Source organism: Nematolebias whitei, chromosome 11 (assembly GCF_014905685.2).
Source record: "Nematolebias whitei isolate Nwh7 chromosome 11, NemWhi1, whole genome shotgun sequence".
Lineage (NCBI taxonomy): Eukaryota > Metazoa > Chordata > Actinopteri > Cyprinodontiformes > Rivulidae > Nematolebias > Nematolebias whitei.
Window position 1 is genome coordinate 32,010,494 of NC_056508.1, and position 16,112 is coordinate 32,026,605.

The 16,112-nt window shown below is 39.4% G+C and overlaps 1 protein-coding gene across 1 annotated transcript in view; it reads right to left on the reverse strand.

Moving 5' to 3' along the window:
- scn8aa (sodium channel, voltage gated, type VIII, alpha subunit a) overlaps positions 1-16,112 on the reverse strand; it is a 64,843-nt gene that overhangs the window by 46,280 nt on the left and 2,451 nt on the right. The window contains exon 2 of the mRNA XM_037684885.1: positions 15,021-15,354. Within this exon, the coding sequence (XP_037540813.1) occupies positions 15,021-15,299 (279 nt within the window). The 5' untranslated portion in view covers positions 15,300-15,354. The remainder of the gene's footprint in view (positions 1-15,020; positions 15,355-16,112) is intronic.

The following is a 16,112-nucleotide window of genomic DNA, read 5'->3' on the forward strand; positions in this document are numbered from 1 at the left end:
TGGAAAACGTCCAAATCATGAGACACTTCTATTAATTAACTCCATCAAGCAAAAATGAGTTTCTTATTGAAAAGAAACAGTGGAGGTGGTTCGGGCATCGGGCAAGGATGCCCCCTGGACACTCCCATAGGGAGGTTTTCCAGGCAAGTCCGACTGGGAGAAGACCCCACGGAAGAGCCAAGACACCCTGAAGAGACTACAGCTCTCAGCTGGCCTGGGAGCACCTTGGAATCCTCCTTGAAGAGCTGAAAGAGGTGGATGGAGAAAGAAATGTCTGGGCCTCCCTGCTCAAGCTGCTGCTCCCACAACCCAACTCCAGAACAGGCAGCATATGACGGATGGACGGACAGACAGGTGGATGAACAATGAAGTACACACACTAAAAACTGCTGAAGTCTGTTTTTGGCAATGCATGACTAAACTGCTGCAAAGCTACTGAAATTTTTATAATCCAGAGCTGAGCGAAGAGGAGAGCAGGGAGGAGGAAGGCATAAAAACATGAGATGGAAAGCAAATGAAGCAGGCAGCAACTGTGGCAGCAGCAGGCTGAAGAGAAGGAGAGTGGAGAGAGTCAGGGAGAAGGAGCTGGGCAGAAAATGGAGAGAAGGTGGGGGCTGGGGAAGCAGCTTTGACACAGAAGCTTGAGGCAGCAGGCAGGGATACAGGATCTGCAACCACGAGAGTCGCAGCATCCATTCAGTGTGCACCCTCCTTCAGCTGTGCTTTATGGCACATCTGCACTGACCTGTTTTCTCCATCATAGCTTGATGTGATTATAAAGGTTGTCATTTTAATATTTGCTATTTTTTTATTTTAATGTCACTGTTTCAGTATAAGTCTGCCAAAATATCATTAGTTTACCAGGTTCTTCAAAAACAATATAATCTGAATCAGTTTCTTCTTTCGGCTTTTCCCTCTTCAGGGGTCTCCACAGCAAGTCATCCTCCTCCATCTCACTCTGTCCTCACTCCAACTACCTCCATGTCCTCTCTAACTGCATCCATATATCTCCTCTTTGACCTTCCTTTTTGTCTTTTTCCTGGCAGGTGCATTTCTAACATCATTCTACCAATATACCCACTGTCCCTCCTCTGGACATGTCCAAACCATCTCAGTCTGGTCTCTCTAACTTTATCTCCCAGTTGTTCAACCTGTGCTGTACCTCTGAAGATCTCATTCCTAATCTTATCCACCCTTGTCACTCCTAAGGAGAACCTCAACATATTTATTTATATCACTTCCAGTTCTTTCTCCTGTCTTTTTGTCAATGCCACTATCTCTAGAACATACCATACCATACCAATTTATTTCTAAAGCACTTAAAATACAACAAGCAGCCGTCCGAAGTGCTGTACAAAATTAAAAACAAACAAAAAACAGTAAAACAATAAAAACATCTAAATATACATTAAAAAATAATAATAATCAGAACATCATAAGTAAAAGAATACAACATTAAGACACAGATGCTGACTCACTCTAGGTTAAAAGCCAATGGAAAAAAAAGTGTTTTAAAACAAGTTTTAAAAACAGAACGTGACGGGGTCTGCCTGACCTCCAGTGGCAGCTCATTCCACAATTTAGGAGCCATAGCTGAAAAGGCTCTGTCTCCTCTGGATTTATAAACGGTTTTCGGGACTGCTAAAAGCATCTGGTCAGAGGAACTAAGAGCACGTGATGGTATGTAAAAGTGAAGCAGTTCAGACAAATAAGAAGGACTAAGACAGTTCAAAGACTTAAAAACAAACAATAGAACTTTAAAATGAATTCGAAATTGAATCAGAACTGGAGTGATATGTTCACGCCTGCCTGTACCAGTCAAAAATCGTGCAGCAGCATTTTGTACCAGCTGTAACCGTGAGAGCGAGGCCTGGCTAACTCCTATCAACAGAGAGTTACAATAATCCAGGCGTGAAGTAATAAAAGCGTGGATTACTGTCTCTAAGTGGTGTCTAGAAAGGAGGGGCTTGATTTTTGACAGGCGCCTCAGCTGAAAGAAAGAGGACTTAACCACATGTTGACATGGCAGTCAAGTTTCAGGCAGGGGTCCATTTTCACTCCTAAATTTGTCACAATGAATTTTTCATATGGGGCCAAAGAGGAAAAATTCAAGGTGGAGAAACTGCTAGGGCCAGAGGATTTAAAGACCATAACCTCAGTCTTCTTTCCATTAAAATGGAGGAAATTAAGTGCCATCCATCCTCTAATGTCATCAAGACAGTCCAGGAGAGACTGAGTGGAGCCATTTTGTTTCAAAGGGAAATAGACTTGACAGTCATCTGCTTATAAATGAAACTGCACACCATGCTTTCTGAAAATTTAACCCAGTGGCAGAAGGTAAAGAGAAAACAGGAGAGGACCAAGAATAGAGCCCTGGGGTACCCCCCAGGGGAGGGCAGCAGAAGCAGAGGTAAAATTATCCATCATCACACTGAAACTTCTATCAGAAAGGTAGGACCTAAACTACTGCAGAGATGAGCCAGTGATGCCCACCCACTGCTCCAGTCTGGAGATGAGAATGTCATGGTCAACTGTGTCAAAAGCAGCTGTTAAATCTAAAAGCACAAGTAAAACACAGTTTCCAGAATCCAGTGCTAAAAATATGTCATTAAAAACCCTTAAAAGAGCAGATTCAGTGATGTGGTACATTTTAAAACCAGACTGGAAGACCTCCAAAATTTCAAATTCATCCAAAAATGCCTTCAGCTGCGTGTAAACAATTTTTTCCAAAAATTTGGATATAAAGGGTAACTTTGAGATTGGCCTAAAGTTTGACAAAGAAGATGGATCAAGGCCAGGTTTTTTACAACATACAACATAACTGGTCTCACCACTGTCTTGTAAACTTTTCCTTTGACATTTTCTGACACCCTTTTGCCACAAATCACTCTTGAGGCTTTTCTCCATGCATTCCATCCTGTCTGGACTCTTTTTCCACATCTTTACCACATTCCCAATTTTCCTGGACAGTGGACCCCAAATAAAGTCCTGTACCTTTGTGACCTCTGCTCCTTGTAGCCTCACTGTTCCACTGGTCTCCCTCTCATTCATACTCATGTACTCTGTCAAACAATGGCAGACTTTAATTTATCTTCTTTCCAGTGCATACCTGCACTTCTCTAAGTTCTCTTCCACCTGTTCCTGGTTCTCACCACAGATCACATTATCATCTGCAAACATCATAATCTATAGGGATTCCTGCCTGACCTCATCTGTTAGTTGGTCCGTCACCAGAGCAAACAAGAAGGGGCTCAAAGCCAATCCTTGATGGAATCTCACCTCCACCTTGAAGCTACTTGTCACTCCTAAAGCACAGCTCACAATTGTCCTGCTGTCCTCATACATGTACATGGCTTATAGAAGTCTAATAAAGCTAAGTCAGACATGGCTTATAGAAGTCTAATAAAGCTAAGTCAGATCCTCTGAATGGTTTATTTTTGTTGGAACGCTTCGTCTTTTATCCAAAAGACTTCATCAGTCCGAGGAGCCACAACAAACTCAGTCCTATAAATAGCACCTACACAGTGGGTCAACCAGTTTGATGGTGCTCAGGTGGTTTCTGTAGTCCATCCTCTCCCGCATAGACTTGTTTGAGGTGATCATGGCCTAAGTGGTTCAAAATATCCTGATTCATGCTCAATAATCCAGGTAGAAAAATCTAACAGGACTTACAAAGTCCATGTTCAATAATCCAGGTATACAATCCATCAATTTTCAGTCAGGTCATCTGGACAGTTTCTTTTTTTGTGCTGAAACGTTTCACCTTCCATCCAAAAGGCTTCATCAGTCAAGGAAACACACAACACAAAACTGATTCTTCCCCCAACAGCTTACTCCAAAGTGGAACAAACCAGTTGTGTTGGTGCTAAGAGAGGACTGTCCAGAGGACTATTGTGCTATACAATCCAGAGGATTATTGAGCATAAATCAGGATGTCCTGTACCAGTCTAACATACTTCTCTGCCACTCCAGATTTCCTCATGCAATACTACACCTCCTCCCTCAGCACTCTGTCATATGCTTTTTCTAAATCTACGAAGACAAAATGAGTTCTTTCTGACCCTCTCTGTACTTCTCCATCAGCATCCTCAACGCAAAGATGGCATCTGTGGTGCTTTTCCTTGGCATGAAACCATAATGCTGCTCACAAATAGTCTGGCTTCCACAACTCTCTCCCAGATCTTCACCATGTGGCTCATCACCTTACAGTAATTCCCCTGTAGTTGCTACAACTCTGTACATCATCCTTGATTTTAAATATGAGCACCAGCACACTTCTCCATTCCTTCAACATTTTCTCACCCTCAAATATGTCATTGAATATTTGAATCAAAAGCCTCACTGCCATCTCTCCGAGACATTTGCAAACCTCCACTGGTATATCATCATATCCTAATGGCTTTCTCTTCTTAATTCAGAGCTTTCCGAACGTTACACCCTCTAATCTTTTCCACTTCCTGGTCTATTGTTTCTATGACAACTACTCTTCTTTCCCTTTCTCTTCATTCATTAGCTCCTCGAAATATTCCTCCCATTTCAACATCACACTCTCCTCACTTGTTAGAACATTACCATTCTTATCTTTAACAAGCCTAATCTGTTGCACATCCTTTCAAGCCTGATCCTTCTGTCTTGCCAATCGGTACAAGTCCTTTTTGCCCTCTTTAGTGTCCAGCCTCCCATACAACTCATCATACACCTTCTGCTTTGCCTTATCTACCTCCCTCTTTGCTCTACATTGCATCTCCTTATATACTTGTCTCCTCTCTTCAGTCTTCTCACTATAAAATTTCTTCTTGACTAACCACTTTCTTTGACTAGCTTCTTGCACGTCACTATTCCACCACCAGGTTTCCTTATCATATATTCTCTGTCCAGATGACATACCAAGTACCTTCCTACCTGTCTCTCTAATTACAGTTGCTGTAGTAGCCCAGTCAAATGGAAGTTGTTGTTTTTTTACCACCCAGAACCTTTAACAGCTCTCTGAACAGATTCTTCTTTCCCCAGCTTCCACCATTTGGTCTTCTTTTCTGATTTTACTCTTTTTCTCTTCTTTCACAACAACAGGTATTCTACATACAACTATCCGATGCTGTCTGGCCACGCTCTCCCGTGCCACAACCTCACAGTCCCCAGTCTCCCTCTTCTACACAGAATGTAGTCTACCTGCGTACTCCTGCCTCCACTCTTATAGGTCACTCTATGTTCCTCCCTCTTTTGGAAATAGATGTTGACTACAGCCATTTCCATTCTCTTGGCAAAATCTACCACCATCTCTGTCCTTCCTGGTTTCTTTCCTTGACACCAAATCTACCCATCACTCTCTCATCCCATCTGTTTCCTTCACCAACATGTCCATTCAGGTCACCACTCTCTTCTCCCTGGGAATATGCTATATCACTTCATCCAGATCTTTCCAAAATTTATCTTTCCCCTCCACATCACATTCAACATGTGGAACATAACCACTGACAACATTTAGCGTCAGACCTTCTACTTCTACCTTCAGACTAGGAATGTGCGATATGGCATAAAATTCATATCACGATATGTATTGTGAAGGGTGGCGATAACGATATATATCACAATATGTTTTGGGTATAAAACTTAATAGGATTTTTTTTAAAGCAAAGGGTGTCCTTTTGCCATCATATATTTTGAATTAAAAAAAATTCCACTACTAGGTCCAGAGAGTTTTTAAATAATAAACAAATCAAGTATTAGGCTTCTTGCTTGTAGTGCAAAAAAAGTGCAAAATATATGCAATGTAGTTTTAGCCATATGTTTTAAACAAAAGAATATGTTGTTAACTTAACAGTTTCCAGTCTTCTCACTTAAGAAATTAACAGCAACAGAGCAGCATTTTCCACTGAAACACTTCACCCTCCAAACCTCTAGTGGGCGACTCCTTCTGCTTTAATGGAGAGCTGACACAAAATTAATTTGGGGCTTTGACCACAGGGTCTCGCAGTAAAATCACACAACACAGCGTTCTTTTCACAGATCAGAGAGCAGGTTTTGCTAAAGCTGGCCAACGCTTACTTTAACTTTCGACGGAAAAAAAAAACTTTAGACAGAACACAGCATTTTGCGCATGCGTCTGAATACGGCAACACTACAGCAAGCCGGCTGTAGTTAGCTTGTAGCTTCGCTACTTAGCTCTCGAAGAAAAGACTTTACACCACTTGCGCAGTTTTCAACTAAAAAAGTAACGATTAAATCTAACAGCTCTGATTTTATACTTGAACACCACTTACGCACAGTTTTCAACAACAAAAAAGTAACGATTAAACTGAAAACTCTGATTTTACATCAGACACAGCATTACTGTGGTTAGCCGGTAGAAGACAGATCTCTATCGTAGGCTAAATTTCTATAGTTTCTACCGTATACCGTGTATATCGCGCATTCCTACTGCAGACACATCACCCTATCAGGTACTCCTTTCCCCTCTACTACATTCATTGCTAACTCCTCCTTCAGGGCCACCCCTACTCCATTTCTGTTTCCATCTACACCATAGTTAAACAGTTTGAACCCTGCTCAAATGCATGGTCTCTTGGACACATAAAACAACTACCTTCCTTCTCTGCATCATGTCAGCCAGCACTCTACTTTTGCCTGTCATTGTCCCCACATTTAGATTTGCAACCCTCAGTCCTACATTCTTGACTTGCCTCTTCTCCCTCTGTCTCCTGACACTTTTCCCTCCTTGTGGTCTTTGACTAACAGTAGCACAATTTCCACCGGCACCCTGTTTGCCAACAGCGCTGGTGGCGGTCGTTGTTAACCCAGACCTCAACCAACCTGGTACGGTGTCACTTAGAGGAAGATCAGACTCATTCATCTGTTTGTCTTCAAATGATAGTACTGATATTTTTGAAGTGGATTTCAATGAAAAAGTTAAGAACAATTATCTTGTTGTAGATCACTTTTTGAACAATCTCAGTTTGGAGAAACAGAGTTTAGTTCTGACAGGACTGATGAGCTAATGGCTAGTCTGAGCAGAGACAAGACCAAAGTGGACTGATGTCATCTTAAAACAACAACTTGGGGCAGCACGAGGACTTAGTGGTTAGCACTATTGCCTCACTGCAAGAAGGTCCTGGGTTCAATCTACAGTTTGGACCTGAGGTTTTTCTGTGTGAAATTTGCATGTTCTCCTCGTCTTAGTGTGGGTTTCTTTCCTCTGTCCAAAAATAGGCGGACGAATAGATGGAAGGAGACTATACCATAATATGCCCATCTTTGACGAGTGTGTAAACATTTATAGCAGCTAATATGAATGTTAATCTATAAGCATGTACACTATAGTCCATTTTACATTATACAGTTATTACATATAAATATTATATAAGTCCAGCTGGAAGAGCCAGCAGTTGCACTAGAAGTACTACAGATAGCTGCAAGGGGGATCTATTTTTAGGTGAATTGGTATGTGGACATGACTGATCAGGATTAATTTTAAAAGGTCAAAAATCTGTTATATTTTATTGTTAATAATGTTGTGCAAAGCAACACAAAAGGCAGAACTGTGAAGTGTAGAAGTACAGAACCCAGACTGTTTATGGCATGCACACAGTGTAGTGAACCTGATCTGACCCTGATCTGACCCTGATGACCTCAAATCTATCAGATGGACAGAGACTGCTATTTTCATTGATCTGAATGCAGTCTGAGCCATCTGGTGACTTTCTTTCTTGAATTAATCAAGCAGAAAAGACAATTCTCTATGATCATCACTGTTTACAAATGTTTGATAATCAAATTGTGTTAGTTCACTCAATGTTACAGGTTGAAAAGAACTACTCATTTTTATTTTACATAAACAGTAAGTAATGATTTTTATTCCTCATTCAAAGAAGAAATCAGGTTAATATGCATTTCTTGATTTTCTGTCTGAAATGAGCCAAGCAACGTAAGTATGTGAAAGTTGAAGCTTCGGTCAACTAAATGTTTACTGAAAAAGAAATGTCATGTTTAATCTTTACAGAAGATACAGAAGAGTTGACTCCACGAAGTCTGCTTTTCTGCAATAATCTCTCTGTCAGTTGTTAAACAAACTCATTCTCTGACCTCGATTTTTGATAACACCTTACGTCAAAAACCACACCTCTTTCTGGTCCATCCACGAATCAGAAAGCTCTAAATTGACCCGGAAGTCAACTCATTTAAAATGTGGCAACTTCCCGGTTCTGTTAGAGAGTCGAGAGTCTGGGAAAGAATTCCAGAGAGTTCCAGAGGCTGAGGAGATGAAGAACTAGAGAGTTGCTGGAGTTGAAAGATTCTGTTAGAGTCTGAGAAGTTCTGAAGAATGAAAGGAGTTCAGAGTTCTTGGGTGCAAACGCGTTCAGGATGACCCAGAGACGTTTTGGGATTATGACTTCTGTTTGAACAAACCACGCACGACTCTCGAAGGATTTCAGCTGCTCTCAACGGAGACGCTGAAATAGTCGGAAGGATTCTCTATCGAGCTGATCTATCATCGACCAGGTAACAGTTTCTTCTTCGACTAAAGTGTACCGGAGGCAAGCTGAGATCTGATGAAGCGTGCACGTTCTGGACAAACAGATTAATTCCCTCACACATCTCTCTGTAAGATAACTCCATTTCATCTTAAAACTCTCCTCTTTCTCATAAAATCAGTACAGATATTTTAGAAATATCTGAAGCAAAGTCCTCGTTCACCGCAGAGTGATCGATGTCCTTTTTCTGTGAAACTTGTCTGTTATTATTTTCATATTTTGCCAAGTTAATGTAAATGTTTGATGTTAAACTTTGATTCTGAAAATAAATGACCGCATTCATTTTGATGGGTCAAAGATAAATAACGTCTCTCGTTACATTTCTGTTAAATTCAATGCACGACATTACACAGTCAGAAAGATGAGGAACTCGTGAATATATTGTATGCATATATATCTCATATATTGTCATACTACAACTAGTGGCACGTACCTACGTGACTACTACAACAGCAACCAAGGCAGAACAAGATGGCTGACAGAGACATGAAACGGCACCTGAAATATTTCAACTTCTAAATGGAACAATTATTTTAACAGGAGTCACAATATAATCAAGTTGCGCACACATTTCATCCAGAAGAGTAAGAACAAAAACAGCTGGAAGTACTTTAGATACTAGCTGCTGCTGCATCGAGCAAGCGAGAATTGTCAAAGTTCCCACCTAACTCAGAAAAGTAAAAGTAAAATGCACAATCCATCACAACAATTACTGCAAAGGCTTTGTGTCTGCATTCAGCTGTTAAAACCAAGGATTGTGCACAATGTTTTCTACTTTGGATTCACAATAGAACTTGGTCATCACAGCCATTCCCACACTCCAGCAGGACCAAAAAAACAAGTTGTGAAAACACTGACAAATGTGGGTAAGACAGCTCCCACATGTCATCCATTGCCACAGCATCGTATGTTCCTGTACTCAGCAATGTGACTCATTTTGTTCCCAAATTTGAGTTTGAAAGAAAACTGTTTTATACTGCAGTGTAGATCCAAATACAGTATTTTATTTATTTTAGGTCTGAGAGATTCTATGCCTAAGATTTTATTTGAAGTATGATTATAGATACGTGTACATACTTCTAACATGGTTTTATAATCATGACCCAGCCCACTGAATTTTAATCAGATCAAAAATAGAAACTATTCCTGCTCCTATTTGTGCTAATGATGAAATTATTTGTTAATAACTGTGTACTGTAAAACTCACAGCAAAGTAAAGGTTTATTATAAGCATTTAATGTGAACCACTATGAAATAGATAACAGATATAGAAAATGCACTTTACTTTATTCAGATTGTCCTCTCGTTTACTACAAAGTGTGTCAGCCATTTTGAAATGGTGTTCAAAACATTAACAGTAACATTTATCTACTACATAGTGCACTAGAGATTAATCACGTGGCACAATAAAGGTAGTGCCAGAATTTGTACAATGGTCAAAAGACACCTGATCTAACTGAGCATGCTAACACTAATGTCCGTTGCTTATTTAGGATTTTCAGACTTGTTAAAATGTCCAAGCACAAGAATTCCCTCAACATTTCCAGTATTAATGAGCTCACCTCCCCTGTTTGAGCTGCAGGATTTTGACTCTCACTAGTAAAATTTGTATTTAAATATCTGAAAACTTTCTTATCAAGTCCAAACAATGAGCAGATTAAAGCTATATTGTAAATACAAGGTAAAACATGAACATGGACTATGTTAACTGCTCAGGTAAGCGAGTGTTTCAATCTATAAAACACAGCTTTTCCCTTAAATCCATTCACCTTAATAATCTGACCTCCAAGTTCCAGCCAGAGCAGCGTTTGTCTGTGTGCAAATATGTAAATTGCTCTGTAGGAACAAACTCCATTTCTGGGGTTAACTCATCAGTTTCCTGCCACTCCCCGGTTCACCTGTTCATAATGCTATACTGTATAATGTCCTACCAAAAAAACATTATACAAGAGACAGGAAGGGCCACCTGGTTGATTTTTTGCAAATTCATGACAAATAACTTGTCAGATTGTCAGTGTGTGCTCATTTAAACAAAGCTTATCAGTAGGACATAACAATATTGTCATATTTGGAAGGTCAAATCTTTTAGAGGGCAGAAAGACCTAACATTAATTAAAGTGTGAACATGTAAGCACTATACAGGACAATTCTGTCACACCTAATGAGGACACCTCAAGGAGCCTATCAGTATCTTGTCAGTGAATCTTATATGTCTACAACATACAAGAGCGACTCTGTATAAACCTTCTCCCTTGTTTACTCACTTAATTGTCCATCCTATTTTATCGACTCTAAAAACAGTTCTTATCAAATATTTAACAACTTTTTGTAAGTATTAATTCATAATTTTAGTGTGTTCAAGGTTGTAATACAACATGCAATCCATGCTTGTTTAAATAAATTCAGGATGAGGGGAAACATTTAAGGGGGAATCACAGAAATCTAAAAATTGTATATCGGTGTTATGGATAGAGAATGTTTAATTATGACATAACATGAGACAAAAAATAAAATGATAGTGTCCATTTCAGATTCAGACAGCATGTTTCTGTTGTTGTTCAAATTCAGAAAACAACTTAAAATCTTACTTCTGACTCCCAAAGCTTTCACCAACCAAGTTCCATTTTGCATTAAAGATCATATTGTTCCATACTTTCCTAACAGAGCACTTTGCTTTCAGATTGCAGGTTTACTTGTGGTCCCTAGAGTTTCCAAAAGCAAAACAGGAGTTAAGAGTTTTCTGCTATCTAGCTCCTTTGTTACTGAACCAACTTCAAGTCTCTGCCCATGAGGCTGACACCTTGTCTCCTTTTAAGACCTGACTTAAAACTTTCCTTTTTCATAGATCCTACAGTTACAGTTGGCTTGGGTTTCTGAAGATATCCCTTAGTTCTGCTGCTATAGATTTAGACTACTGGAGGACAAACTGACTACCGGTACTCATTCTGCTGCTGTCTTTACTCACTATATTTCCCATGTATGTACAGTATTTGAAACTATTGCTGACATTCTTCCTGTCATTTCTTTCTATAGAAACAATACCTGGAACTTCTGGGTTCACCTGAGTCTCTTTCTTAAAAACAAACAAACAGCAGGTCAAGGCAGATGGCTGCTCATCCTCAGCCTGGTTCTGCTAGAGGTTAAAACAGAGTTGTTCCTTTCCACTGTCGCCAATGTGCAGCTCAGGATAGGGGATTTTAGAGTAAAGATTTTATGCAATCTGCTGGTCTCCTTAGATAGACACCTTTATAAATAATTGACATGTTGTAATGTACTGAAACTAACTGTATAAAAACTGAATTGGACGGAGCTCACTGTAATAGGATTTGACTCTGAATCAGATTTAGATTGAACTGCATTGCACATAGCTTATGATTTGATGTGTTATTTTAAATTGATAAAAAACATTATTATACAAAAATTATTAAAAAGGAAGCAGCACAATGCGATAAACTACTGAAAGCTGCTCCAGCAGGGGGACTGTAGTGCACTGAGCAGTGCTGTTGTTAAAAAAAAAAGTTCTGTTTTGCACAATCTGCCTTCAAACTATTGTTTGTTTTCAGTGAAATGCTCACACGCTTTTTAAAGTCACTGTTTCGATTTCCATCTATCTCCTTATAGCGTTCTGTCCATCTTTTCCTCCAGTTCTTCTTTGTTTGAAGACAGTCTTGACAAACAGTAGAGCTACTGCCCTCACACGCTCCAGTCGTGCATTGCCGTTACAAAAAAAAACATTTATATGGATCTTTATGACCGAGGAAACCTATTAATAGCTTTGTTTACGACGCATGGACTATAAAAGTCTGCACTGATTTTTTTTTTGTAGTGGATTATAGTGACTAATTTTTGCAGCCCTGTGTTTGTACAGAACCTTGAGATGTTTGTTGTGAATTGGCGCTCTTTAAATAAACATCACAGCATTGAATTGAAATTTAATCCTACTGGAGAAATAAAAGCTAGTCCAAGCAGGACCAGAGCCAGTGCAGATTGCTGCCATTTTAAGCAGCCCCTGATGTAGCAGTTCATAAAAAACATTATTTTATGAACTTTTAAACCATGACCACTTTTGCATTACAGCCTTGCACTGGTACCCCCATCTTCTTTCTTTCCCGTCTCTTCAAAAATCTCTGTTCACCCGCCCTCAGAGTTCAACCAGGTTTGGCCAGACTCAACCGTGTTTGGCACAAGTCCATCTCTGACCACTGACAAGGAGGGGAGGAACAGAAGCTGCATCATCATTCAGTCAGCCCTCCTCTCTGTCTCTGCTCTGACACAACCTAAAAGAGACGCAAATTAAACTTTGACGTAAAGAAACATGAACTGCCCTCTTCCATTAAACCTTGTCATCCCCCTTCCTACAAAGAACCAGTCTGGCAGCCCTCAGCAACAAAGACACACAGCTCAACCACCAAGGTCACCACTTGATCTGACGTCAGGGCTGCTCGACATCCAAAGCAGCGTCAGTTCCCTATTGGAAAGAGCCTAGATTGATGGCCATAATTAGAGTTGCCTGACGTGGGGAGCGAACAGGACTGCATGGATGAGCGGTGGCAGCAACGACAAAAAGCACAAAGCAGACGAGTTGCATCTGTGACAATGATGTATGAAATATATAGAGAAACAACAAACGAGCCACACGAGAATAACCCCACGTAATACTGGACATGTTTGCCACGTGTCATCTGAATCGTGTCTCCTTTTTGTGCGCTGGACTGGTGTGTTGCATAACAGGCAGCATGCTCTGTGTGGAGACAGGGAGGCAGAAGACGGAGACAGATGGAGATGAGTGCCGAGCACCTAAACATTTACACACTAATCACTTCAGCTAACGATGACTAAACACGCCATTACCTTTGTTTTCAGGTATATTTAAGGTAAAACTACAAAGAATCATAGGGAGCTGAACAATATTTTGATCCAAAATGTGGACATATGTGATTTCAGGATATTTGTTTTGCATTTTACTTTGTTCAGGATAATGATGTAGAAATAGCGCTGAAAACTCATGTTTACTCTGCATCTGGATCAATACTCTGGCCATAAAGAGCCATTTGATGATCAATTATATTGCCTTTTTATGTACAGGATCAAAATTTTGGCTCAAGGTTTCCAACAAGACTGTAAAATCTCATGCATGTTTTAATTTCCCATCAACCAGCTAATTCTCGACTCACTCGACAGGAGCATGAAACAATAATCATAACCTCTTTCAGCAGTTTGGTCTAACAGTTAGCTGGTGATATTCAGAGCCTGTCAAGGTCACACCTGACCGTCCTCACACAGAGCATCAGACGTGGCAGAAACCCCAGAGAGACAAGTGTCTCCTCCAAGACAACCAGTCCTCTCTGCTTCTTTTTCTCAGCCACACATTAAGTTCTGAACAATTCTGAAAAAGTGTGACACAAAAGTTTATTCAACAGCCTTTGTCCTTTTCCTCAAAGTCATGTGAGCACATTTAAAGATATGACAAGTCATTGTCCCATAAATTAACAGCTCACACTCTCCCAGTGACTTTATAAATAAAAAAACAAATTAGCTTTAGCTGCTGAATTGTTAAAATGACCATAAACTTCCAACACCTGAGTGTCAATCACCTAAAAAACAATGTAAACTGCTGCCAAAATGTATAAATCACCAGGCAACAAAGTTATGCTGATCAATTAGTAATAAATAAATAAATAAGCTGAACTAAATCTGCTACTTGCAGCAGTTTAAAAAAAAAACAGTGCAATTATTAATTCCAGCTTCATCAAATTGAAAAAGCAAACTACTGTATTTTTCAGACTATAAAGCAAACTTAAAATCCTTGAATTGTCTAAAAAAAAATCCACAGTGAGCCTTATGTATTAATTCTGGTTGTACTTACTGACCTTGAACTGATTTTATGTGGTACATGGTGCTCAAAAAATCTGTCAAAATCAACTTATTTTGCTTAATGCACCGTATAATACGTAGTGCCTTATAGTCCGAAAAAATATGGTAAATAGTCCAAAATACTGCGCTTGGTTCCTGACAAGCCACCTCTATATATTTTAAACTTATTCAAAGAAATTTAATCAGCCATCACAAAACTTGTTTTATATGGGATTAACCTGTCCAAATAAAGGTGGAATGAAAAAATATCTTAGAATTCTGAATAAAGACGTAAAAAATTAAAAAATAAAAATAATCCAGCTGATAAAGAATGCCAAATAAGCCATGAATGAAAACTATGAGGTGAAATGAATGTTTGTTAACAACTCAAGTTTATTTTAATGTATTTTGGGACATTATTTGTCAAAAGTCTGAGTAAAGATGTTGCTAAGTCTTGATTTTGTTTGAAAAACATCTGAACAGACGGATGTTTTCTGCAGGCTGTTTAGCTGTTAACTGGCAGCTTTTAGTCTGTGTATAACAGGTTTAATACCCCGCACAAACCAGAAACATCCATCCAGTTCTCACAAAAATAACCAGATGAGTGTGTGGGATGTGTTTCTCTGTTCCTAAACTCACTTTCTGAGAATTCAGGTAGAATGGATCCAGATCATCCAGTGGGACCGTCACCATTCCTTTAGGGATGTCCCCGTAGATGTAGGGGAGGCTTTTCCCAGCCTCCAGGTCACTGTTGGGTTTGGGCTTGTTCTCGTCATCGTCGTCGCGGTAGCTGCTGTCCTGCTTGGGCGGCTTCTTGCTCTTCTCCTCTTTGAAGCGCTGCTCAAGGACCACCAAAGATTCCCTCGTAAACTTCCTGAAGCTATCAGGTCCTGGCGGTGCGATAAGGGGTGCAGCCATGTTTTCATCCTGCAGCTACCTGGTCATGAGGTTTGGACCGGTCACAGTAGGAGCTCTAAAGAGAAAAAAACAATTTGTAACATAACAAATATATGCTTTTTGACTTAAGGTAAAAAGATCTGACAGTGCAACAATTTCAGATAGTAAATCACAGCTTTAAAGGCATATTTAGAACAAAACCTGCAGGTTGCAGCCTGTTTTACTTCAAGCAGCATACTGTCTCATTGTTAGCTAAGGTAAATTTATTAAGGTCAACCTATCAGATTCTTTCAAGCAACAAGAGATTTGTGAAACTATCATTTAAACAACAAACATTATTAAAACGCTGACCCTGTCTGGTTGATGTAAATGACAGCTGTTGGACGTTAAAATCCCAAAGAAAAAACTAATTCTGTCTTCTAAACAAAATCAAACATTAAATCTTTATTTTTCTTTATTCAAAAAGAAAGAAATATCTTTTACGTGTTTTATTTTATTTATGTTGGTATCAAAATTCTGAATTGCCACAGTTAGGTTCATTTATATTTTAGATTGTTAAATATCATTCAACAAATATAATTATCAAACAGTATTTATTTGATATCACATGCTTATCATGACTGCTTTTTATCACTGACAAAAGGTGAAGGTGGATTATGTTTTTGCCAGAATATCTCACTAACACATAAATGAATTGTAGTAAAACTTGAGGGGTGTAATCATATATATGTACCTATTATTACTCCACAACAACAGATTGATCTTTGGAGTCAACACATTTCAAGATGGCTGGCATTTGAAAACACAAAAATAACAAATTCAGTTAATTTTACA